At 46.3% G+C, this 24,437-nt stretch overlaps 9 protein-coding genes across 9 annotated transcripts; 5 read left to right on the top strand and 4 right to left on the bottom strand.

The window, feature by feature from the left end:
* Positions 1-50: 50 nt before the first annotated feature.
* On the top strand, positions 51-6,140 carry BKA55DRAFT_591207 (uncharacterized protein; the record flags this gene model as incomplete). Its single annotated transcript, XM_046195207.1, has 11 exons — positions 51-1,989; positions 2,044-2,083; positions 2,172-2,190; positions 3,008-3,460; positions 3,519-4,277; positions 4,332-4,412; position 4,690; positions 4,941-5,019; positions 5,079-5,154; positions 5,188-5,847; positions 5,907-6,140. The coding sequence occupies 11 exons, from the start codon at positions 51-53 to the stop codon at positions 6,138-6,140; spliced, it is 4,341 nt and encodes a 1,446-aa protein (XP_046052853.1).
* Positions 6,141-6,485: 345 nt separating this feature from the next.
* BKA55DRAFT_672764 (uncharacterized protein) lies at positions 6,486-8,334 on the bottom strand. The gene is made up of 4 exons (XM_046198006.1): positions 7,658-8,334; positions 7,224-7,602; positions 7,056-7,173; positions 6,486-7,008 (listed from the first exon to the last, which is right to left on the bottom strand). The coding sequence occupies exons 1-4, from the start codon at positions 7,832-7,834 to the stop codon at positions 6,546-6,548; spliced, it is 1,137 nt and encodes a 378-aa protein (XP_046052852.1). The 5' UTR covers positions 7,835-8,334; the 3' UTR covers positions 6,486-6,545.
* Positions 8,335-9,428: 1,094 nt separating this feature from the next.
* BKA55DRAFT_591205 (cytochrome P450) lies at positions 9,429-11,100 on the top strand (the record flags this gene model as incomplete). Its single annotated transcript, XM_046195206.1, has 3 exons — positions 9,429-9,725; positions 9,811-10,944; positions 10,999-11,100. 3 exons carry the CDS (start codon positions 9,429-9,431, stop codon positions 11,098-11,100), a joined length of 1,533 nt encoding a protein of 510 aa, XP_046052851.1.
* A 343-nt stretch (positions 11,101-11,443) lies between these two features.
* Positions 11,444-12,996, bottom strand: BKA55DRAFT_535981 (uncharacterized protein; the record flags this gene model as incomplete). Its single annotated transcript, XM_046189763.1, has 3 exons — positions 11,444-11,635; positions 11,693-12,319; positions 12,571-12,996. The coding sequence occupies 3 exons, from the start codon at positions 12,994-12,996 to the stop codon at positions 11,444-11,446; spliced, it is 1,245 nt and encodes a 414-aa protein (XP_046052850.1).
* A 164-nt stretch (positions 12,997-13,160) lies between these two features.
* Positions 13,161-14,772, bottom strand: BKA55DRAFT_535980 (uncharacterized protein; the record flags this gene model as incomplete). Its single annotated transcript, XM_046189762.1, has 3 exons — positions 13,161-13,568; positions 14,038-14,057; positions 14,259-14,772. 3 exons carry the CDS (start codon positions 14,770-14,772, stop codon positions 13,161-13,163), a joined length of 942 nt encoding a protein of 313 aa, XP_046052849.1.
* A 671-nt stretch (positions 14,773-15,443) lies between these two features.
* Positions 15,444-16,748, top strand: BKA55DRAFT_686548 (uncharacterized protein; the record flags this gene model as incomplete). The annotated part of the gene is made up of 3 exons (XM_046198951.1): positions 15,444-15,824; positions 15,878-16,380; positions 16,442-16,748. The coding sequence occupies 3 exons, from the start codon at positions 15,444-15,446 to the stop codon at positions 16,746-16,748; spliced, it is 1,191 nt and encodes a 396-aa protein (XP_046052848.1).
* A 1,546-nt stretch (positions 16,749-18,294) lies between these two features.
* Positions 18,295-19,687, bottom strand: BKA55DRAFT_591204 (uncharacterized protein; the record flags this gene model as incomplete). The annotated part of the gene is made up of 4 exons (XM_046195205.1): positions 18,295-19,016; positions 19,068-19,176; positions 19,227-19,519; positions 19,573-19,687. 4 exons carry the CDS (start codon positions 19,685-19,687, stop codon positions 18,295-18,297), a joined length of 1,239 nt encoding a protein of 412 aa, XP_046052847.1.
* Positions 19,688-20,330: 643 nt separating this feature from the next.
* On the top strand, positions 20,331-20,753 carry BKA55DRAFT_535977 (uncharacterized protein; the record flags this gene model as incomplete). Its single annotated transcript, XM_046189761.1, has 1 exon — positions 20,331-20,753. One exon carries the CDS (start codon positions 20,331-20,333, stop codon positions 20,751-20,753), a length of 423 nt encoding a protein of 140 aa, XP_046052846.1.
* A 1,479-nt stretch (positions 20,754-22,232) lies between these two features.
* Positions 22,233-24,028, top strand: BKA55DRAFT_661242 (peptidase S8/S53 domain-containing protein; the record flags this gene model as incomplete). The annotated part of the gene is made up of 7 exons (XM_046197579.1): positions 22,233-22,481; positions 22,531-22,668; positions 22,732-22,904; positions 22,962-23,278; positions 23,315-23,486; positions 23,770-23,829; positions 23,927-24,028. 7 exons carry the CDS (start codon positions 22,233-22,235, stop codon positions 23,955-23,957), a joined length of 1,140 nt encoding a protein of 379 aa, XP_046052845.1. The 3' UTR covers positions 23,958-24,028.
* Between the last annotated feature and the right edge of the window lie 409 nt (positions 24,029-24,437).

The following is a 24,437-nucleotide window of genomic DNA, read 5'->3' as shown; positions in this document are numbered from 1 at the left end:
GCTGGACCCTATCATATAATTCTTAGTGGCTTAAAGAACAAACTGTGGTCATGGCACAGGTGTCTGCAGAAGCACGAGTCCCTTCCCCGCCGCCCCTCATAGTGGGCAGAGGCAAAGGTCGCGCAAACGCCGTCCCTCCAGCACATGCGCCTAATCAGCAATATGCGGCAATTCCAGACACAAGCTACAACAATAAATTCACGCCATATCCATACGATTACAATATCTTGCCACCGTTATCTCCACCTACTCCAAAGGCTGCCCTCAGCCCGAGCCCCAAGCTGCTTCAAAATCAACAAGCCGCATCTTCTTTTAGCGAGCTGTCTTACCAGTACAGACCAATTGAAGATGCATGCATCAGACTGGTTAGAATATTACCGGAGAGGAAGACGATGATCAAATGTGAGATAATACATGTTTCTCTGGAACAACCTCCCCCATACGCGGCTATTTCCTACACTTGGGGAGATACCGGTGATACCCGAAAGATCGAGATTGAAGGGTGTTTGATCCCGATAGCTGTCAGCCTTCACGGCGCATTGCAAGCGCTTCGTCAAAAACACTCATCTGTGATGGTCTGGGCAGATGCTCTCTGCATTGATCAAAAGAACAGAGACGAACGGAGCCAACAGGTTCAACTCATGCCGTTTATCTACTCCAATGCTGAGAACGTCGCAATCTGGCTTGGTCCGGAAGAAAACGACAGCGCAAGAGCCGTCAGGTTTCTTGAGGCCATCGCGACTACAGGTCAACCTCTTAGTTCCAATAATATCTCCCAACTCTTAGCAGCAGGTGCCGAGAACGGTGATCTTTTGGCCGTGGTATCGCTCTTTGGACGGGAGTACTGGAGACGATTATGGGTTGTCCAAGAGGTCTTCAACGCGAAAAGAATAACGGTCCACTGTGGCTCAACCCGGCTCGAGTGGAAGAAATATCAAAGTGCTTCAGTGTTATTCAGCCAGCGCCGAGGAGAACTTATCTTCAACAACAAAGACCAACTGAAGAGACGGTTGGCAACTTCGCCGGATCAGTTTAGCTATGTTCAGACGCTCATCTACCAGGGACCGGCAAGTCTACCAGATCTCAAATTCCACATGTCGGATGGCGAAGAGGCTCTTCTACAGGTGTTAAGAACTTGTCGTAGAAAGCTTGCATCTGATCCTAGAGATAAGCTCTACGGTATTCTTGGCGTTTTACCAGCGAGTATTCGGGAAGAGTTCCGTGCGGATTATAATCTCTCTGTCAAAGATGTTTATACGGAGATTGTCGACTTTCTTCTCAAGACTACAGAGAAGCTTGACATTATCTGTGAAGCAATCCACTTCCCTGTTCATACTAGCACTGCCAATCTTCCAACATTCGTTCCGGACTGGTCACATATACCGCAAACATCAGCAATGGGCTTCAAGTACAATTTCGCAGCTTCAGGCTCCAGTAAAGCTATCTGCCGCTTCCGCGATGAGCGGCTAAACAAGCTTGAGATCTCTGGCCTCGAAATCGATGTTGTTCAAAGCAAAGGTGTCGTCGTCGGAACACTTTGCAACTTGGGAGATTATCTCATGGCGTTCCTACACTGGAGAGCGTTACTTCTCCACGCTGTCCAAGGTCGCACCGAGCAGGAAATACAAATGGCAGAAGAATGCTTTGCAGCAACGATATGCCTCGGTCAAGTCCCATCGGAATATGACCGAAGTCGATGGCAGGCAGAAATCTGCCATGTCTTTGCGAACCTCTTTCGCGATCGTCTACCATATATCAATCTCGATGAAAGGCTGTCTCGTTATTTGAAAATCCCATCCGAAGTGAAGGCTGAAATGAGGAGACATTTTCTGCAAATTCATTTTGGGGACCGTATGATGGGGAGATGTTTCTGTCTTACACAGAATCGTCGGCTTGCGATGGGTTCGGGATTCATGCTTGCGGGTGATATCATCGTTGTACCACTTGGTTGTTCGACGCCTATACTAGTGAGAGCAGAAGGGACGCAGGGTGAGTATAGATATGTGGGCGATGTATATATTGATGGGTATATGTTTGGGAAAGCTGTTGATCAATGGCAGGCGGGAAAGCGGCAGTTGAAGAAGTATATACTTCACTGAAATTGAGTATTCTTGGCGATATGTCCTAGTTCCGAAAAGTCCTAGATATCTTACAACGTCAGGGATTAATAGGAAGGCTATAGAATGGTGGGTGATGTCAGGGTGACATGTGGTAAGCCTCGGTCCCCGAAACAGTACCGCCCACTGGTGATCGGAAATGATGTCTCCATGTTCCCGGTCAGTGGTCAACGATTTAGCCTTTAAAAGGCTCAGCCAATCAAACGACCTATCTTGAGTGATTGATAATGAGGCATATACCTTCGTTATGGATGGGAGAGAAAGTGGTTACACAAGTAAACTCCGAGCCAATATCCGCCCCAATCGTACGTTCACCTGACGTCAGCCAGATAGAGTTAGTGAGGCGAACAATCAATGTCACTTCGAAGCGAGGCCAAGTGGCCCATCCTTGTCACCGACTGAAACTCACTGGTCGTGATGAAGGTGTAGTATTGGGAGCCAGTTGATCATACATAGTACGCATCAACATGCTTGCCAGAATATATACATGAGATAGGACTGAGAAACACTGAACCTCACACGAAACTTGACAACCCTTGTGTTTTCTTTGTGTAATTTTCCCATCTAATCGAAACTAAGACGATAACCCACGGTCATCATCATTCACTATCAACCTTTGAGAGTCTTGGCATGCGCGGCGAGTTTCTCAACACATCCTAAGAACCGCCAATCAGATCAGCGTCAACGCGACCTCTCATAGTGAAGCAATCATGGGCTATATATCGATTTCTACACAAGGCACGCCAAGTCCTGAATTAACATTAAGTGATGCACTTTGGAGAGAAAGGGTGCCGCACATAAATGGAGAAAACCACTTCTTCTGGCCGTATCCAGTCCTGAAAAGGCTAATGACACGGGAGACAATTATCCAGCAACTTCAATTCGTCAAGATAGGACTGGAGGACGCGGAAAGATGCACCGACTTAATTCTGGACACCAATCAAGCCTCATTTCTTCGGGTCTTTGCAGTCCTGGTTATCGCAGAGCGTCCCGGCGATATTCAGGCTTTCATAGACGCAGACTTGCATGATCAAAAGTTTCCTCTGGTGCAAGGATCTGAGTATCATCTTGTTGCGCAGATTTGTATGGCGAAACTGGGGTGGTCTCACATGCAAAAGGACTATTTCAACATTAACCAACTGCGAATGTCGGCGAGGTTCTTTGCACTGGGGGATAATTACCAAGCTCGGCACTACGATATACCCAAAGGGCAGATGTTGCCTTGGGTATTATGTAGAGACAGCTACGGAGTACACGAAGAGACACTGTCAGGGGGATGCGGAGAGGTTATCAAGTACAAGATCGACTCCAACTCACACGACTTTTCCCCGTTACTTGAGAAGGTAAGTTCATTTCGAGTCTTGCTGATTTATACAAGAATCTTATTTCCATACCGCCTAGCTTGGCTTTTATAGTAGCTTCGTTGCCGTCAAGTCTTCGAAAAAGACAACCAAGGGGATAGGCGCTTCTAACAAAGAGTTTGAAATGCTCAAACGATTCAGTGGTCTGAATCACCCGAACATCGTCACGCTTTTAGCAACATACACCCTCAATAACCGGTTTCACTTCGTATTCCCAGCTGCCGAGTACGATCTCCTCCTATATTGGAAAGTGCACGCTGGTCCACTCGTTAACCCAATTTCAGCCAACATTGAAGGCCTCCTATGGCTATCTGGACAAATTCGAGACCTTCTCGCTGCCCTTGTGCATATTCACAAGGGCAAGAAAGTTGATCTGGATACAGAGGAAAAGTTCGGTAGACATGGCGACATCAAACCTGCCAACATCCTTTGGTTTAAATCACGGAAGGAAAAACGTGGTATCTTTGTCATTTCAGACTTCGGTATTGCAGATGCCCACCGAGAGGAGAGCAGATCCATTATTCCTGGCGTCGATTTGCCTGTCACACCCAGATATCGAGCACCCGAGTGCGATATCCGAAATGGCCAGATATCCAGAGCATTCGACGTCTGGAGTATGGGCTGTGTGCTGCTCGAAATGACCTGTTGGATCCTTGGGGCAAATGAACTTAGAGAATCCTTTAAGGAGGCCCTGGTTTCACCTTATATCACGGGGGTTAAGACCGACATATACTTCGATATCCAATGGCTCGGTCCCAGAGAAGGTTATAGATTCGGAGTAAAAGAGCAGATTATCAGCGTAAGTCTTACAGAACATAAATTTGCCCAAAGTCCTTGCTGACAGTATTGGCAGTGGATCGGTTCCTTGCACAATAAGCCGGGCTGCAGCCCCTACATTCATGATTTATTGGATATAATACACAAAGATATGCTGGTAATTGATAAGGATAGGAGAAAGAGTATGGCTGAGTTGTTTGACAGTGTTGACAAAATGCATCAACGCGCCGTTCAGAACATAGACTACATTAGAGAGTCTGAACCGAGGGAAGTGACTCTTGAGGCAAGATATATGACTGGGGTGCATCTAAACAATAAGATAGAAAACATTCTCGAAAATCGGGAGGAGAAAAGAAAGCAGGTGAAGGAGACCTTGCATTGAAAGGTATCGGGTAACTCTTGACAGATGCACAGGCCCAGACATAGCAGGGCAGGGTGAGTTCCGAATGGCGCCAATATAATTATCGATAATCTTGTCTGGAAAATTAATAGCGCTTCGGATTATATCGATATAAATACGTTAGCTTATCTAACCTTAGTTCTTTTTTGTTTAGTGAAGCCAACTGAAGTTAGCAGTGACGTTTTTAAACAAGGGTCAGGATATGTCCGATTAGTCTCGACCGATCCATTACCATACTACCGGAATTGCGGCGCTGGAGCAGCAGTATTTAACTACTCAATATAGCTATTACTGGAGTTTCAAGCAAGACATATGCATCCGACTGCAAAGCTTATCTATATACCACCGTGACACCCAAGAAAGCGTAAGGAAAACAACCTTTATTTGGAAAGTGTCACAACAGCTAACAATATGGCACAACAGCACTATCTATAGAACAAAGATTGTTACAAGCGTCCCGACAGTCAGGAAATCAGTTACAGCAATCAGCACAGAGCTCGTAACCGCCACAAGAACCAACTCTGTCGTATAGAGTATCACCATCGATAATACTACAACTGTGACACAAGATGGTACAAAGACAGTTACTGAGCAGACTACAAAGACAATCACGACAACAGCTGAAAATGTCAATCCTCCATTCAAGAAGCGAGCAGTTAACATCCCTATCATTCCTTCTTACGCTAGCAGCGCGTGCAGCAACTCGGCCAAGTACTCATCGGCATGTTCTCGCGTGGGTGTAACCAGCAAAACCATCACTCTTCCCCGAACAACGATCGTTTCAGTCATCCAAAAGGTTATCATTCCACGAAGGACTACGATCAAGACAGCTATTGCAATTGCATATGCCACCAAGACAGTCAAGACAGAGGTTGTCCAAGAGACATATACCACTGAGAAAATCAGCAAAGTTGTTGGAACGCAAGTAAAGGACAATATTATTGCCACTGAGACCAAGACCGAGATTAGCACCAAGACCGAGGTAGTCGACCCACTGCAAACGATCTATCTCATCGCACACGACAGTGATGATCCCAGTCTGGCTCCTCTTGGCGGCGTTGGTTTCACCGACCTAGAGAACCAAATCGGCACTGGCAAATACTTCCTCGACTTCACCGCCGACGTTTCCTCCACCTTGACATTTACCCTCAACCAACGCACAGGAGAGAAAAACCCGTCAACGGACCTGGAAGTTCGACTGGAACGAGCGCTTACTACAACACCAACGGAAACTCAAACAACTATGTGCAGTTCATGTCGGCCGAGGATGCGACAGCGAATGTGGCGAACTCTTTGGTCTGCAAGATTATCCCAGCGACCGAGTATCCCTTAGGTCTTCAGTGCTTGTGGGGAACGAACCAGATTGCGACCTTTTGGACCTGCTCTTCAAGGTTGGTGCTTGTTCAACCGGGAGTTTACTTCACGACTCTGTGTTCGGGTGCTTCTACCTCCTATATTATTAATGTGGAGGTTCGTTTGGCTTGAAGAAGCCATATGGGATAATATATATAACATAGATAGATCTGTTACAACATTAATAATTTATCTTACCAAATTACTTCTCTTTCTTTAGTCTTACAGCCTCAGAAAATTTGTCCACACTTTTGTTAATAGTCAAGAGGGCTGTTTTGCCACCCGTAGTACTGGTTTCTGAACTGGTCTCACGACTGGCGACGGACTCGGCCTCCTTTGAGGTTGACAATTACCCTTCACCATGACAGTCTCACATCTTCTTCCACTCTTAATGTCTTTTCAAAGAAGTTCGCTCTCGCTTAAGTCAAATAGGCCGCGGACAGATTCACGAGAACTTCTGGATGGGTTTGGTTGACTTGAAAAGGTTATCGAAGATTCTTGATTGATGGCTACTGTATCTAAGTTGCTTAGTCCCATTCATATGATGTTACTCCTGTCATAAGACACATTCACCGACATAGTCTTCCTGATATGTGGCGACAGCGCTGGACTGGCAGGCTCGCCAGCTGGCCCAGCATTGCCCTGACCATTCATGGAACCACGATGTTCCTTGAGGATACTCTTGTCACTCTGATTGTCAGAAGTATGATCTGGGTGAGCCTCCGTCTCGATGAGAGCACTCCATTGACCAGCCTTGTTCTTGGGAACGAACATGATGTTGTTCATGTTCTTCAGGCGATGCGAGTTCTCGCTTGACTTGGCCGTTGATGGGAAGACTTTGCGAAGCATGGGTCGAAGGGTAGGAATGCAGGCGGCCATGATGATGAGAGCGTTTTCGGCGCAGGCTGTTAGGAGAAGTTCACCTACGTCGTAGGTGGGATCGGTGCTTGTTGCGTTGGCTTTGAGTTTGGTGCACTTGATGACGGCGATGGCACCGGCACTGGAGGAGTTAGTAAGCGAGGGTCACAGAAGGGTACGAGAACGCACAAGACACCAAGACTCATGGCGACAGCGACACCGAACTTTTCCTTGTTCTTCATGTTCAGGTTCCACAACATAGCCCATGGAAGAAGTGCGAGGATGAAGTCAGTGGCAGCAGAGTAAGCTTGATGAATGTCAGTATCAGATCAAAGCAGCGGTATGGAACAGACTTACCACCGATGAAGTACAAGACTCCAAGGTAGGCATTAGGATGCCAGCACTTGCTCACGATAGCCGGGTTCCATGTTGTTCGAGGATCTTCGCAGTGTACAAAGACAATGATGGAGATTAGGATATGAAGGGTAAGCATAGTGACGACGATGAACCAGAGGAACCGATGGATGAATCGTTGTGCGGCTAGACGCATGAGACTGATGGAGAATGATGTCTTGCCCAGGGCGCAGGACATGACGACGAAGGGCTGTGAGACTTGGCCCAGAAGTGCGACCGGGACAGCATCTTGAGGGGCGAAGGTAAGAACCCATTCGATATGTCGACCGAGACCTTTCTGAACAGCGGCTTCGATGATGGCGCCATAAATTATGAGGAGGATCTGTTGCGATGATGCTTGTTAGTATGTGAGATGTTGAAGGAAGTAGCTGTCTTACCAATGAAAGGACGATGACCCAGTCATCAAGACCAAAGACCTTTCGCACAAACAATCTTGTGTACACTCTAAGTCCAACAAAAAGGATGGGAAAGATAACGGAAAGCCACGTAACAGTCCGAATCATCGGCCCCCGCGTCTCAGCGAGATATTCAGGAGAAGGCGTAGCAGCAGCCATGTTCGCATCAATAACCAACAAGTCTGTCTCACTCTTCTTTAACCGACTCCTTCATGCGTCTTATATGTTCCAAGGACAAACCTTGATACACGATACGAAAATAACCGAACCGGTAGGCAAACAGACTTTTCGTAACATAGCTTTGTTCTCTCAAGCATATGTCACATCTCAAAGAGACCAGATGAAGGATTTCGAGTATCACAAAGGGCAAAAAGAAAAAGGATGTTCATCGTGGGGAAAGATTGGCCTCGGGAGAGACCGAGGCCGTTGGACTCGAAACAACGGCTGAGAAAAGCAACGCTGAAAACGGGGCAGTAAAAGTGCCGAGTAGCGAATCCAATCGAGGGCATGAGAATATCCCGACTGTGAGAGGAGAGAAAACTATGGGGACGATCAATGCCATCGCAATCATACGTTAATCAAGCCCCAACGGAGACGATCTGCAGATCCAATCATGGGGGGACAATAGACGACGTTTGTTCTTTTGCATAATATGTCAGATATCAGTTGTTACAACAGGGTAGCAAGCAAAATTAGAGCATGGGGGTGCTTATTGTTATCTCCGTATTGCTGCCAATCCCGGTGAGGTGTTGGGTCTCGCGAATCTGATAGATCAGATGCCGTGCCATACTCCTGCATATTGGCTTGCCACAGAGAGTGGATTTGCCAGCCGCGAGAAGTTTTGCAGGAAATCTGTGCAGAGTGGATTTATTTGAATCAGAGACTTGATTATTTTAGTGTTGAAGAAACCCGTTGCGTGAAGATCAACGGTTATCAACGTTAATTGATGTCTTGTCTAGTTGAAGCCTGGTTCCCTCACCGATGGCGTACTTGTCCCGTGTCACTAGCTCGTTATCTTTTTGTGTAAGAGTGTGTACGAACCAACAGTAAAGTAAGCCACTAATTACGTGACAATCACTTCTCACATTTCAATTCTATTCAGCTTGTGCTTTGAATATTGCCTCGAGTCCTGTAAGCTCTTTGTTTGCTCAGCCTTTTCCAAGGGTACCCCTGGTCTAGACAAGGATGATCCCGCCTCCCTGGTGAGATATTATCTCTTCTCTCGTTCTAATCTTGCAGAACCTAAACCGATTCAGACAATATCAACCGAGTTGGTTGCTAATCGAGGCCGTGTGCGTGGGATTCTTTGTTATAGCTACTGCATGCCAAGTTTCAAGGAGCCTCATGCTTGTGTGGGGAAGCCAACAATTTCACACTTGTTTGCGAGGGAACGCTTCCTGTTCCTGTATTCTCAATGGCTGCCCCGCTTCTCTATTTGGTTTCTCCCGCGTAGAGATGAGACATATCATAAACACTAGCATAAAGACCCTGTAAGTATGTGGTGGAGTACAGTTACATGGTGCATAATCCAGACGCATTCTCTTCAACGGCGTCACTTTTCTCTTTGCCTGTGATAAAGACAGTGTGGAGTTCAAGTGCATTGCACAAATCCAGTAATCAGACCATGTCCTCCGCAAAAAGCAATATAGATCCAGCTCGGTCCCGCGTCTGCATCCCGCTGTTGCTTTTTAATTAACTTTATGATATATCCTCCTTGTTTTCTCCGCAGATGCACTCGTTGTCTCTGTAGATCATGGCCCTTTCTTCCTTCGACCTGAGCTACGTCCTGTACGTTGGCGTTGCTTTTGTCGTCGCTCGTATCTTTTACGATCTCTTATTCTCGCCTCTCAGACGCATTCCTGGCCCTCTTGCTGCAAAGTACACGGACTTTTATCGGGCGTATCTTGCCACCAAGGGAAATGTTGATGGACATATGCGCGCATGGCATCAGAGATGGGGCTCTGCTGTGCGGGTTGGTCCAAATACGATCAGTATCAGTGATCCAGATCTGATTCGTGTTATTTACACGACGAGAAACCCTTGGCGAAAGGTAAGCACCCTGCAACGATGCCCAATTGAGCTTTGGATGTTCCTTGGGTGGATTGAAATGGTTCAGCGGGTTCTGACTGTGCTAGACTAATATGTACCGCCCCAATGATGTCGTTGTCAATGGCCAGCGCATGCAGAACATCTTCAACACTGCAGATGAGGACTTTCACACCAAGTACACCAAGCCCATCCGCGGCTTCTGGACTCTCCCCAAGATGCTGGAGGCTGAGCCCATCATGGACGAGACGCTGTGTGAGCTGATTACTCACCTGGACAATCGCTTTGCCAGCACCGGTTACGTCTGCAAAATGGATGAATGGGTTGCTTACTACGCCTGGGATGCAGCTGCCAACATTAGCTTCGGTCGCAACTATGGCTTCATGGACCAAGCTGCTGACGTGGAGAACATCATTGCTGAGAGCACGGCTGGACTCAAGTATTTCACACCCGTCAGCCAGATCCCGTGGCTTGACGAGTGGCTAGACAAGAATCCCATCTGGCGCATTGGTCCTCGTCCCCTTGTCAATGGTGTGCTGTACACCGTCAAGATTCTCACAGAGTATCAACAGCAGGTGGCTTCTGGCGCTGCCAAGCGTAAGCCTGTGGACCTCTTTATCGACAAGTACAACAGCCTGAAAGAGACTGTTGACTATGTTGATGACCAACAGATTCTGAATTGGCTTATGCTGAACGTTTTGGCTGGCGGTGACTCGACAGCTGGTGCTATGCGCGCCCCTGCTTATCATCTCTTGAAGAACCCTTCTGTCAGCGAGAAAATGGTCGCCGAGCTCCGTTCTGCCAACTTGACTCTGCCTGTTCCTCAGTGGAAGGAGATCAGTCAATTACCATATTTCGATGCAGTCATGCGCGAGTCTATGAGAATCTCACCAGCTGTTGGTCTCATCCTTGAGCGCGAAGTTCCAAAGGAAGGCCTCGAACTTTCAGACGGGCGCTTCATTCCTGCTGGAACAAAAGTCGGTATCAATCCTTGCGTAATCACACGCGATGTTGGTGTCTTTGGTGAAGATGTCGATACCTTCCGACCTGAGCGGTGGCTTCGCAACAAGGGTGAATCTGAACAGGGACATGCTCAACGCGTGCGACGAATGCATGAGTGTACTGAGATGATGTTTGGACACGGTTCACGGGTTTGTATGGGTAAACACATGTCCAAGTTGGAGATGTATAAGATGTTTGCTACACTTTATGTGAATTTTGATGTAAGTCTAATCATCTCTCTAAGTTGTCAAGATCAAGTACTAACCCAAATGTAGGTTCGTATTACTGATCCGAACCATAGGTGGGAGTATGATAACTCCTGGTTTATGTATCACAAAGACATCCCGTGTACTATTAGTCGTAGACAGAAGTCATAACTCTGGATCATAAAAGTATTTCAGTGCTATTAAAAGGCCAACTTCAATAAGAATAAGTATGGCGCCCACCTTGAGCCGTTCCCAACCGCATCCGGACAACTCCTGCTTTAACTTTGTACCTTCTATCGCCATTTGACCCTCCGTCAAGGAATTTAATTTGTTTTTGAACCTGTCTCTGAACACTACGTTTTACTATATTATTATCCATAAGAGCCCCAGCTAGCCCCTGGCAGTGTATTCGTGGGGTATAATCCTCACAAATAGAAGTAACTTGATCTAGCAACAAATCTGCGCGTCCTAGGCTTTACACATGTAATTATCTATAGCTGTGCTTGTTGGTCCTTCAACTTGGAACTGCTCTTCTACAGTATGCATCACTTCCAGCACACTTTTCATGCAATTCTTTCAAATAATCTCGAACAGCCGTACAACTTGCCCGGTCCCTGGCGTCTGTTCGAAGAAGGTCTCTCTTAACTAAGCCGATGATGTCGCGAGTAAACTGGCTGTTACTTTTGTCGAGAAATTTGGACATTTCCTGGTCGGTGTAAGCGAATCATATCAATATTTCCAGAGCATTGGCATTGCAACATACTATTTGTACGGATTCTTTTAACACTGGGCCAGAATCAGAAAGATCTTTTTCTGGGCCAATTGCTGTACCATCCGGGTTCCTTTGAGTCAATCTCTCAGAGTCTAGGTTTAGGATAGTGGTATTCGAGTTACTGTACATGAAGAATTTGTCTTCACGTGTAAAAGCCCCAGATTCCTCTTCTTCATTGCAGCTCAAAGTTGACAACGATTCAACTCTTTCCCAGCCACCATAAGACCAGGTTATAAAGTGTAAGATAATGTATCCCAGAGACCATAGATCCGAATCGGATGCGGAGTCATCTTTGTGTATCTCAGGGGCGCGATAGGTCGAATTTACACATGATCCGGAGCCTCTTTGGTGATATAACTGCTCGTCGTGAAACTGCATGGATCCAAAATCTGTAATCTTAAGAACACCTCCAGTAGATGTTGATGTACTAAAACAGAGAATAGACTCTGGGCTTAGGTCTCTGTGTGGAGGAAGTAGTCCATGGCCACTTTCTGTTATCACCTCTGTAGGGAAGAGATCTCGGATCAACTGCAAGGCATCAGCCAAACCAAAAAGCTGTGATGATATCCACTTCGTCAGGTCAATTGAGTTACTGTTAGGAGAATTACCCATCCAGAACTGCATTAGATCACAATCAGCCAACTGGAAAATGAAACACTGAGTTTTGCCATGGGTTAGGCCAAGAAGAAGTTGTAATATGTGAGGATGTCGTTTCCCGGCTGTCGTAAGTAAAGAATCAAACCTCAAGTCATATTCCGTTTCTTCGATATCTCGGAAGGTCTTGATGGCAAAGATATTTTGGTTCTCGTGCTAAATTTTCGCGCTAATTAATTGAATGCCAGTTTCAGTAGATTCTCATGACCACTCACTTTGGGGTCACCCCGGCTGTGGTGAACGTGATGGATTGTGACCTTTTGCACCCCCAGGCATCCCTCCATCTCGCCCAGAGCATAATCTGGTGGAGCTTCGCTCACCGCGAAAGGGAGTGGCAACATATCGCTCAACGTGTAGTGCGTGGCCCGCGGCTCATCCTCATTGGCAAGGACAAAGTAGGGTGCGAGCATATACCATTGATAGGAATCAAACATATCGGACTCGTGTTCCTTCCAGTCTATGAAGGCCTGAATGGGTTGTGAGGATGTCCCATGTCTCCGGACTAGCTTCATACCATCTGGGTCCAAGTCAAATGGCAGGTCGTTATCCGAAAAACCCTCATCGCAAACATGGGCGATAGCAGGTACCTTTCCCATTAGAACAAGAATGGCAAAAATCTTCTTCCGCGTTGGAGGCGCCATGGAAATGCTCGTCGAGTCAATTGGACCAGTATAAGTTCCGCATGTCTCTTCAAGTCAATAACACCTTGGACTTCCAAGGCTCTCCTGGACAGTTCTGGTTCTTCGAATAAGTCAAGTCTTTTGAACTCATCCAGAATTGACTCGTAGTTTATAATCCGATTCAACTAGTCAATCGGGAGGTATTTCGGCGGATGAAAGCTTGTGGCTGCTTCTGGACCAGAATCCTCATCTGGTCCGATTGATTGTACCAATGCTTGACGTGTTACCTTCCCAAGAGATAAAGTGACATCATTTTTAGTACTTCGCAGAGATTCTGAGTCTTTGCTTGTACTGGAACCCCATGAAGAAATATCAGACTCGAGCAATTGTAAAGGATCTGGGTCATCGTCCCCCTGGGCTTTATCGGAGTCTGTATCGCTGGAAAGACCATTCTCCTTATTAAGTGACTGTCCCGTCACAGCAAAGCACGCCAGCCTCTCTTGGTGGTAGGCCAGATGATTAAAAAGACCTCTGGAGAATGGCCTAGCCGACAGGCAAAAGGGACAGGAGACTGTTTCTTCTTGATGACTGGCCTGCCCCAAATTCAGCATTGCTTCAATCTGACCTCTCCCAAGTTCTTGATGTGACGATGCGAGGTGTTTTTTAAGAGATTCTCTTGACGAGAAGTTCTCTGGGTGCTCAAAGCAGCGAAAAACCTTCCAGTGGATCTGGGCCTCATGGCTTAACCACGCAGAGCGAGTCCCGTACATGGCATTTGCATCTGGGCAGTCATTCCAAGTGCACATGTATGGTTGGAGATCTTGGATTATATGTTTCCTCAGTCAGATGTTAGCATACTCTCTTCTTGCTTTGGGACGTGACAAATTATCACCTCCAGCGGCTGAGTTGAAACTCCTTGGCAGGGCAGACGATATGACAATAGGGGGATCGGGCCTCCATCTATCCAGGGTCCAGACTAGGAGCGGGTGGAAGGTTCGATGCAGTCTCGTCGATGTTGTATGCGGTCGAAATGTGAGATACTGTTGAACTGGTATTACTTACAGCATCCACATGTCGGTTGACTAAAGTATGTTCAGTCTCAGATAAAACGGAAGTTTCCGCTACAGGCAACATTGGCACACGTCGATTATGCTCCGGTGTTTGCGTGAGAAGTTGACTAGGACTGTATTGCAATGGTTGATGAGTTGGAATTGTAGGCTATTTCGAAGTCGCCTCACTCCCTCTTGTTGCTAACTTCTCTGCATGTCTTTCCCAGTACGCACATATGCGACGACGGTTGGTGATAGATTTAATCCACCGATTTATGAGATTTTGATTTATCGCCAAGACGTGGGTTGTCCCTGTGCCAGCAAGACTGGTCTCATAGTTTTGAGGAGTGATGAATGAATGGCTTTGTGAAGATGCCTGGCGCCTCAATTCGAGCCTCCAATATGTAAAAATCTCTTCCACGTGTGCTTGATCGAACTCGGCGTTCAGGCTGAACAAATCTACTTCAGTACTCTCATCAGACTCCTCTACCTTTACCATTTGTCTATGAGATAGAGCCCTCAAAATCGGAAGCCCAGTCGATCTGGTAGCAGGGTTTCTCAGTTTGAAAGATAGCTTGAAAAGATCAGAAATGATGGAGGCTATCTCCACTAGATTATGACCCAACTCAGTCTTTCGAGGTGTTTCGTCTTCGTTATCGAAACTGTCATCAGACGTACTATCCCACAATTCTTGGTACTCAGCAAGAGTTTGTTCAAGAGACAACCGACGTCCTTGCAAGATTTCCATATCTATATCTCTTTGTAACTATAATCTCACTGAGCTCTGGTGGAAGTTGACCTACTGCTAAATATCACCTGTTCGAGCTGCTCAAAGCACTGATTAATTGCCAATTTCATCGCCGAAAAGTCTCGTAGCCGGGCGTCAAAAGCTGCATTCCCACTTTGAAGGGCTCCTATATTACTCGCCCAGACTCTGAGTCGATCTCTCTGATTGGAAAGAGCCTTTTGGGGGAGACATTGGTTGTGAATATAGGATGCGTCTTTAAGAGTGGATATGAGGACATCGAAAGACAGCAGACAGTCCCTAGTTAGTGATGCGAGAGAGTTGTTAAGCCCAGTGTCCATTGTATCGAGACAAAATTGCAGAACTAGTGACTTTCTACCTGGACTTCTTTTTCTTAGTACGGTTATTTGCTTGAAATGTGTCTAAAAGCGTTCCTGTAGCTGATGAGGGGAAGATCGAGATACCCCTTTTGCAGGCTATCGATTCGGCCTGTGTCACCCCTACGGTCTGACAGCGCTTCGTGGCTTCAACTGGTTGGTTAGTATGATTTCAATCCATCAACGGCAAATGAGATCGCATCTACTTCCTCTTTCGTATGCACCACTTGGCTCATATCTCTTCCATTCCGTCCATCACAGCCAAGCGGACCTACGACCTTCGACCTGAGTTTCAGTATGGCTGAAGTCGCCGGCTTAGTTCTTGGAGAAATGCCTCTTATTATATCAGTATTAAAGCACCACGATGAGTTATCGGAGTACACACTGGCTTTCTTCCGTTGGCAGAAGGCCAAATCACTGATGACACGACAACTTGCGCTATGTCAGGTGGACTTTGAGTTGAATATGCGCTTGCTTCTTAAAGCCGCCGTTAGCCCAGAGAAGCACTTTGAAATGATAGAGAACCCGCAGCATGTTTCATGGAAAGACGGCGAGTTCCTCCAAAAGATAGAACAGAAGTTGGGCAAGTCTTATGCGCTCCTGATAAGCATATTGCGTGACATCGAAGGTACTATGGTTTGGATCGCTTCAAGCCTTGATATAGCCGGTTCATATGAGGTCCGTCAACAGCTTGTCAATCAAGTGTCACGATCGCAAACTAACCTCAATAGCTGGCGCAAAAGGGATTGGGAGCCATCATACAAGAGCAGGCTCCTGTCGCCCAGACCGCGCATCCGCGAAAGGCTCTCCGACTACAAAAGCGAGCGAAGTTTACATGGAGCCGCCATAAGATCAAGGCTGAGATGAAGAAGCTGGAAGATTGCAATGCAAAGTTGACCAGAATCTTGACAGCTTCTAATTCGCTCACCGAGTCGGCACCAACCACGGACAAAATGGCCGTAAGCTTCGTTGGACTTCTAGAAGAAATCTCTAGAAACGCTTCCAGAGTCCATGATGCATTATCCAACAGTTGGTGCGTCCTTGGTGACTGTACCCATAAGGCTGGCATAATGTTGGAGGAGAGACTGTCTCGAAAATCCATGAGCCACAAATCTGGTGCAACTCGTCCATATGGAAATTTTGGACACTTTAGTATCTCACTTTGGAGAGATGCTGTAGCGACCTGGCTGAATGCTGAGTTCCGTCTGGATCCTGACGAAATACGGGAACCAAGGTATGAATGCTCCCTTTCATAATGCATCAAGAGGCTAAGGATTTATTACTAACAAGGATAGCAGTCGCCGCGTGCGTTTCCAGCCTTCCAATATCCTCATTGACCAGCCTCAAGCCCAGGAAGTCACCGACATCTGTGCATTCATTCGGAACGCTTCTCATCCCGGCCTAGGATTTTCTATTGATAACCGTAATGTCTTACGTCGTCTTGATCGACTGGAGAGCTCATATAGCCACAATCTACAGACGGGACTTAGTTTGCAGGATCTGCTACCTGACATGAAAAATCAATCATTTGCGTTATCTGACTTCTACCGTCTAGCTATTACATTGGCATCATCCTGCATTCAGCTTCGAGGCACTCGCTAGCTTCAACAATCCTGGAACAAGCAGAGCATCTTGTTCTTTCGACCCGACCCTGATGGCGAGGCTTCTGCGCTAGAAGATGCTGGTACCCAAAAGCAATTCAGAGAAGAAGTGATCGGTGGATTGGAGGCAGAGATGCAAGCTATAGTGCACGGAGTTTAACTTGATTTCAGATGTATATAATAAGACTACCTGCTGCGTGTCCTTTAATAACCATAGCAAAGGCCAAGCTCCCTTGCCTTGTTAGATCCATCTAAAACAGTCTTGAAGACCTACCTTTTGGTAGTTACGTGACCGAGCCATGGTGTTGATATTTCTTAACACTGCGACCATAATTTGAACCCTCATACATAACTACAGTAGTGATTCGGCATCAATGTTAAGGTAATTTAGCACTATGGTATTGAGTTTTACTTTTCATTACTATCCATGCAAAATCAACTTAATGGGACATGAATACCAAGTAACTGTATCAGTGCTAAAGAGATTCAACGCTGAATCCCCACACCTGAGTCAATTTTGCCACATACGATTAACCACTGAGCTTGCCAACTTGGAGTACTGTAAGTGATGAAGTGTGTAGTGTGCGTGACTGAGATTATACTTGAGAGTGATTGAGTTCATACTTGCGAGTGATAAAAAGGACTTTACAGGTATATCATACGCATCTAATCCTGCAGAGGTCATACAAGTCTCTAAGTCTCACAATTCACATTTCATTCAACCTTCATATTTTCCCAGCCTCACTCTCCGTATGCACATCACTCAACATATCTTGACTAGCAAAGCCCTTGCTCACTCCTGTTTCACGATGGGTTCCGCCGTCCGACATAATGGCACAAAAGCTCCTCTATATACCCTTCTTTGGGAAAGAAGAATTCCAATTGCTGGCCAAAATCGGAAATTCATCTGGCCATACGAGCTGCTCAAAACTCTGATGACTCCGGACCTTGTCTACAAGGTGCTGATCTCCTCGTCGATAAACGAGAGGGATGCAACAAAATATCGAGACCTCATCCTAGGCGTATATGGAAACCGATCCACAGCCTCCTCCAAGACCTATCGCCGCATCCTTGCCATACTCGTCTTGTAAGACCGTGTAAGTGACGTTGGCAAGTTTCTGAGGGAGAAACTTCACGACGGGCTTTTCCCGTTAGATCGTACTGAAGGTCGCGAAATTGCTCAAAAGTGCTTCGAATTACTTGAATGGGAAGAGGAGGATATGGAATATTTCAACGGCTCAGAGTTGAGAGTATCGGTCGAGTAGTGATGCTGGAAGGCAGCGACAGTAATGTTGGTGACACGTATATAACTCTTCACGCCAACTAGGGAGTCTTGCTTTAAAGGATAAACAAGACAGACTTCAACCAATAGGCAATTCATTCTCATGGCTTGCAATTCTTCGTTTAGCTTCCCCTCAACCAAGCTCATCTTGTTTTGGTACATCATCTTTATTGTCTATCTCTCCCCCCCATCCTATAGTTATCCAATCATCCACTTCCCAGTGTTCTAGTATCCTTTTCGTTCTATTCGCTCACCCAAGTACTAATTAGATGGTATCTTCTTGGGTGAAGAATCGCTTGGCCCATCGGAGCTTAGAAGCAGCTCGCTTGGCGTTTCCTCCGAATCCGCCAAAGTTACCGCCGCCACCGAAACCCCCTCGACCCTGACCACCTCCGAAACCCCCTCGGCCACCCTGGTTACCGCCGTTACCTCCCTGGTTGTTATCGCCGTTTTGGCCGCCTTGACCACCGTTGCCTTGTCCGTTACCCTGGCCGTTACCATTACCTTGGCCTTTGTCTTGACCTTGGCCGTTGCCTCCATTACCGCCATTGTCACCGTTGTTACCGCCGTTGTTGTTGTTGTTGTTGTTGTTGTTGTCGTTACCACCGTTATTTCCACCGTTGTTGTTGTCGTCGCCTCCAGCGCCTGTCTCGGTAGCTGCAGGGGGTCGTCCAAGAACAACAGAGGGTGTCTCAGTAGCAAAGGCGGAGGTGACGATGGTGTTGCCAAGCAGAGCGTCGACGGCTGCCTTGTTCTGATCAGCCTCGTCGTTGGTAGCGTTCTCGTTGGCCTTCACGGAATCGGGAAAGTCCTTCTGATTCTGGAGGACCTGAGCGTTGATGGCCTGGAGCTGCTGAGTAGTCTTGATGTTCTGAGGAGTGTTGGTCTTCTTGTCGGAATCGGCCTGCTGAACGGCGAAGCAGCCACCGAAGGGGCCGGCGAGAGCGTTGTTACGGCATCGGACGGTGCAAATGTTACCGGTGGAAGCTGTTTGTTGTTAGATATCATTGATGTGTGATAGAACTTTGACATGCTTACCTCCAAAGCAGTTGAGGTCATCAGGCATCTTGACGGTGATGTTGAAAGCCTGAGTCTTGACCTGAGAGAGACCATTTGTTCCTGGAACGTTATTTGTAACGGTCAAGTTCTGAATCTCTTGTTAGTCTACTTTCACAAGTTTGCTTTCGATAGACGTACCTGAATGTTGGTGTTGGTGTTGCTGCTCTCGTCAAGATCACACACGTATGGGCCAGCACCGTCGGCGTTGACCTGATGAATGGTAACAGTGAGCTCACCACCAGCCTCAACCTGAGTGACCTTGCCAGCAGAAAGGGCATTCTCAGTGTTCTCGCCGACATCAATGTTACCAGAAAGCTCAGTGCGGCCACACTGGTTGACGATGTTGGCAGTGATCTCTGCATCACGAATGATAGTGGCATCCTGCTGACAAGGATTGATAGTGATACAGTTGCGGGCGATCTCGGGATCAACTGTCGATCTGATTAGCACCAAGCCAATCAAGCACTCAGAGTATCATGCTTACCTTGAAATCCTACACTAGCAGGAGAAGTGTCGAGACCTTGGGCATTGAGAATGACAGAGTGCCCATGAGCCAAAGCAAAGAGGGAAGGAAAGAGAATGCTCTTGAAGGAATGCATCTTGACAGTTAAAATATAAAGATATAAAAGGTAAAAATGTGCCGGCACAAAGAATAGTAAAGTTGAGAAAAGAAAAGAAAAAACGATCACCAGGATCTAGAAGAGAAGACTTTGCTGTAGAAGCTGAAGCTGATGATGACAAGACAACAACTCATTCATCGTACGTCGTACGAGTATATATACATTTTTCGCATCAGAAAAATATCGATATTTTATTGTCAGGTTCGCTGGCGAGGGTTTCTGCTACGGCCCCTGTATCAAAAACAAAGTGGAGGCTGTGTGAAGGGGGCACGTTTAAACGCCCATACCAGGGGGGGTCATCTAAGCGGGCCGAGCTGAGTGGGTTTTCTTCGCTTCAAAGGCAACACATGTTTCATCGATTCTTAACAAGGTTACTATAGACGGACTGTTTTGGGGGCATATTTTACAGTGTTAAGATTTACGGCTGGGAACTGGCGGATATATTGTCTCGAAACACTTGTATTTCCGATGATAATCGAACGATGATCATATCACTTGGCAATACACTTTCTAATAATACAACAACCGAAGGTAACCATGTAATTTTGGTTGGTGTTTCGTGAGGAGCTGGGTTTAAAACACTCAGTTATTGGCATGCACCTTCAGCTAGGTACCAAATACCATGGTGGTTCTGCTTGCTTCCAGATTAATAACCATCCAACTTAATGTTAAAATCTTCTGTGTACTGCTCATATGCAATATCCGTCTCTTGGCCATCACAGACTTCAGTAGGCCAATCGATGTTGCTGAATCCACCATTGGGAGGCTTGACGCAGCCCTGGTCGCAGCCAAGACAAATCCACCTGTTTGCCTCATCTATGGGGCCGCATGGGTCGATACAGTCAAGGTAGCAGTTAAGATTTGTGCGGAGCCGCAAAAGTTCGGTGGTTTGATGGTTTTGTTGGCCGCTTTGGGTGTTGTTGAGGACTTCTGTGGTGAGATCTGTTTCACCGCCGTGGCGGGGGTTAAAACGAATGCTTTGGCCGTTGTAGCCTATGGCAGTGGTCTATTGGACGTAGGTTGCAAGAAGAGTAATAAAAGCTGATGAAGGAGAAGGTATTTGGTTTATAAGCTTAGCGGATGTAGAATCTCGGAACAGTCAAGTAAAGCAAATGCCGGGTGAAAAGGATGCTAAAATTATCACAAAGCCTATCTTGTACCGCTTTGTATACTCAGAGAATAACTACACCTACAAAACCCAGACCGCTTCAAATTTCAATTTCCCATGGCTGAGACCATGAAGGGGGGATTCTACAAACTCTTAAAGTCGACGTTGTCACTCCAAAACTTCACAATTGTGGGTTCAAAGCTGGCAAAATTATCTCGCAACGACGGGTTACGATTCATCAAATACAGATTGACCTCCTATTTAACATTCTTGAGGGCAGGTCTGAGATGGCGGAAATTAGCCAGAGTAGATAAGGTTGCAACATAAGCTTAAATCTCTGCCGGAATATCGGCCCTCTGCATATTCGGAATTATCGTATGACTTCAGCTTTGAGTATGTGAAAAACAATACTGGTTTCTCTCAAGAGCTTAGTCGGCATGTCAAGAGAGAATAACTAATATCAAGAAACAGGAGTTTTTACGATGAGTAGCTATTTCGGCCGAAGTTTTGAACGAGTTTACTCCGTAATTAGACTTTGGTTGACTGACAGTTCCGACATTCCTACCTGGCTCTAATTGGCTGGCTCGCATCGCTGGCTCGAGTTAACGCGAGATCATCAAGCAGCGCCTCGTTACGCTCGTGTGACCGATTTCTCAGCTTTCAATAAGTGTAATCCGTGCACCAAGACATAATAGAAAGCCTGAGGGATTAGAACCCTGAAACTTTTAGAACCTTTTATCCACTTAGTGGGTTTTTGATCGGCTTGATAACGCTTCTTGGTGTTATCGCCCTGATAAGCGGAACAGGAATTATCCCTGTGGTGCTAAGTTTCTTGCTACTGTAGGGTAATCTAAGCAATTATTCAACATCAAAGGAAATATTTACAAATAACGATATTTATCCTATTTTCTGATTGAAAAAGACTACATTCGGCGAACTGTACCAAGGAAATGTGCAAGCTATCGGTGTTTACTAAGATCCATCGTGGCTTAGGTAAAAACGTCAGCAACAACCTTTTCAACACACTGAGGATCAGAAACCGCGTGTCCAGCACAATCCTACATCGACATTCAAAGTCCAAGGTCATGTCAAGATACAGATGTATTAGTCGTAATTACCACTTAGAGCCTTCTCTCCTCTTTTCGAACTCCCTTGATCCTGCGATACGCACTACCATGATGACCGTCATGATATATAAGAAGATCGACAGCAAAGACGCGCTTGTGGTTCCACGTCACCTCGAGAATTAACGCGTTGCTGAATCTATTTGTGAGTAATCTTAAGATATTCATCATCGATTGAATCCTTTGGATCAAGGTATCAATAACTATAAAGAATCATGTCGCTCCTGACGAGGAATAAGTTGCCATCCACAGTATCAGCCTTTTCCAGAACAAGTTGAGACACAGTCTCACAATGCACTTCTTTACTCTTTTCTCCCTGGCTCAGGCCGTCACTGCTGCTCCTCTGATTGTCCCTCGTGGGGTTGACGAGTCTGAGAGCAAGTTCATCGTCGTCATGAAGACCAACGCGGTTTCCAAAACCGTCCAGAGCACGGTTGCTAGAATTGCCTCTAATACTGACTATACTTACTCCAATCTTTTCAACGGCTTCTCAGCTAGCCTTACCAAATCCGAGCTGAAAGATCTACTCAACAACCCTAACGTCGATTTGATTAGAAAAAGTCTCCACCATGCATGGAGCATCTACCCAGAAAAACGCACCCTGGGGTCTAGCCCGTATTTCCAACAAACTAGCAGGCAAGGATCATACAGCTTACACCTATGACAAAAGTGCCGGTGAAGGCACATGCACTTATGTTCTCGACACCGGCATCGAGGTCGAACACCCTGTCAGTACCTTGCCTTATCTTTATGCAAGGCGGTAAAATGAAACATGCTAACACCAAAAACAGGAATTCGAGGGCCGCGCCAGATTCGTGCAGAACTTTGTTGATAACGCTGACTTGGATGCTAATGGTCATGGGACTCATATTGCGGGCACCATTGGGTCTAAAACGTATGGTGTCGCGAAGAAAACGCAGCTCTTCGCTGTCAAGGTTCTAAATGAGTATACAGCGGGTCAGACGTGAGTTTATTCATCTTTTAGGACCATGTGAGTGTTAGGGAAAATAATTCGGCGCAGGTCGGGAATTCTCGCGGGCATGGACTTTATTGTTGAAGATGCTGCTACTCGAAAGTGCCCCAGAGGCATTGTGGTCAACATGTCTGTCAGTGTTGCTTCTTCACCTGCTATCAACGCAGCTGCTAGATACATTGTCAAATCAGGTTATTTTCTTGCTGTAGCAGCTGGCAACGATGACACAGACGCATCTCACGTTTCGCCAAGCAATGAGCCTATGGCTTGTACTGTTGGAGCAACCGCCCAGATTGATACAAGAGCCTTATTCTCCAACTACGGTGTTTCTGTGGATGTTTTCGCCCCTGGCGTCGATATCAAGAGTACCTGGATCAAAGGAAGTGCCAAACTCGAGTCAGGCACATCAATGACAACACCACACGTCACTGGCCTCGCGGCTTATCTTTTAGGCCTCAAGGATATCAAGGCATCAGAATTATGCAACCTTATTGCATCCATGTCTCTGAAAGACGTCATCAAGGGTATTCCTGAAAACACGGTCAACCTCTTAATCCAGAACGGCGAAGCGAAGTAAGCGCACCTATCGTTAGTGGTAGTCATCAGGGTTGAAGGGTCGGGCGATAAGGCCATACGGCCGAAAGGAACGACTTGAGTCAGTTTCACGCGTTTCACAGTCAATACACGAGCATGTCATTGCTTTAAACTTCTCGAAAATGGTTATTTTGGCGAAAAGCCACAGCCGCCTGTCACTTTTCTGCGAGCCTTATTCGGCTATTTCCGACCATACATCGAATCATAATCCCACCAATAACGTCTGAGATTTGAATGACATGCATTTAAACGCCCAATCTAGAAACACTTCTCTCACAGTTCGATCCGACCTTACCGCCGTGGCAGGTCTTGGCATCGGATGGTTTGTAGTTTCGTTTGTGTTTTGATTCCTTATCTGCTGTGATTCGGTTGGCTGAAAAATAATTAGCATGTCGAAATCTGGAAACGTGTTTTACCAGGGTGGCTGGCGGGTGTTTCAAGGGGGTATAGTATTTGCCTGAATGTTATATGTGGTTTTTGGGTGGGAATAACTCGCTAAAAATTTGTGAAACTCTGCGGATGAGATTGCGCTTTAGAATACGATTTCATGTAACCTCGGCAAAGCTGAGGTGGGATAAGGTTAAGCTATCTTGAGATCTAGAATAAGCGAAGATTGTTCAGTGGGATGGATGGCTGGATTAATAAGAAACCAACTCTACAGAGGCTGCGATCATACCAGTTCTGAGTATGGAGTCTGCCATTCCTCCAAGGTCGAGCAAATATTTTCCCCATTAGTGATTAAGTAGTTACACACTGAAATTGGGAAAGTCTGTCCGGGTACTTTATCCTTACTTTTTATTTTAACAAGGTTCTGGATATCGTTTTACGTACTATCGTTTTGGACTGCATATAGCAAGGCAGCTTTCATGGCTTCAAATTGGGTGGGCGGCTGGTCTGCGTCTCGCCTTTCTACTGTTGCCATTGCATCTT

Source organism: Fusarium redolens (genome assembly GCF_020744475.1).
Source record: "Fusarium redolens strain MPI-CAGE-AT-0023 chromosome Unknown BKA55scaffold_4, whole genome shotgun sequence".
In the NCBI taxonomy this organism is placed as follows: Eukaryota; Fungi; Ascomycota; class Sordariomycetes; order Hypocreales; family Nectriaceae; genus Fusarium; species Fusarium redolens.
Note: the sequence above shows the minus strand (reverse complement) of the source record. Positions and strands in the feature narration are given on the sequence as shown.

Coding starts and splice junctions, on each gene's coding strand:
- BKA55DRAFT_672764 (XM_046198006.1), bottom strand. CDS start 7,834: ATGGCTGCTGCTACGCCTTCTCCTGAATATCTCGCTGAGACGCGGGGG. Junction 7,603..7,657: donor GGGTCATCGTCCTTTCATTG/GTAAGACAGCTA, acceptor TCATCGCAACAG/ATCCTCCTCATAATTTATGG. Junction 7,174..7,223: donor AGTCTTGTACTTCATCGGTG/GTAAGTCTGTTC, acceptor ACATTCATCAAG/CTTACTCTGCTGCCACTGAC.